The sequence below is a fragment of the Austrofundulus limnaeus genome, unplaced genomic scaffold (assembly GCF_001266775.1).
Source record: "Austrofundulus limnaeus strain Quisiro unplaced genomic scaffold, Austrofundulus_limnaeus-1.0 Scaffold3215, whole genome shotgun sequence".
Lineage (NCBI taxonomy): Eukaryota > Metazoa > Chordata > Actinopteri > Cyprinodontiformes > Rivulidae > Austrofundulus > Austrofundulus limnaeus.
The window spans coordinates 1-436 of NW_013955617.1; the positions used below are offsets into that span (position 1 = coordinate 1).

At 38.8% G+C, this 436-nt stretch overlaps 1 protein-coding gene across 1 annotated transcript in view; it reads left to right on the plus strand.

The window, feature by feature from the left end:
• Positions 1-302: 302 nt before the first annotated feature.
• LOC106511786 (N-lysine methyltransferase SETD8-A) overlaps positions 303-436 on the plus strand; it is a gene marked incomplete at both ends in the record, with an annotated part of 6,305 nt that continues 6,171 nt past the window's right edge. The window contains 1 exon segment of the mRNA XM_014000522.1: positions 303-419. Coding sequence (XP_013855976.1) covers positions 303-419 — 117 coding nt within the window.

Here is a 436-nt window from a genome sequence, read left to right on the forward strand (position 1 = left end):
GGAGAAAATACCTCAGAAACACCAAGAATGAACTGCGTTCAATGGAGCCCCTCGCTGTGTTTGGAACTATTTATGGCTCCATGAACCACGTGATTTCCGCATTCCAGTCTTTCTATGGAAGTCAATGGGAGTGTCGTCTCTTTCTCTCTCCATAGGGCTCTGACTAAACCGTGTTGTAATAAGTAATAAGGCCAGGCTTATTTGTTCAGACCATATCTACTTAGTGCATGATTACAAATCTTTTAAAACTAATTTAAAGTGCTTGTTAAAGTTGTCTGTGCCATGTTTTGAATCATCTTTAGAGCCAAAAATGTCCAAAAGGAGGGCAAGAAAAAAGCCTGCTGATGAGGCAAGCTTTTACATTCAGTCTTCAAAGGACAAACCAGGATTAGTCGAAAGATTCATTGACAAACACAAAGGTAATAAACTTATTTTT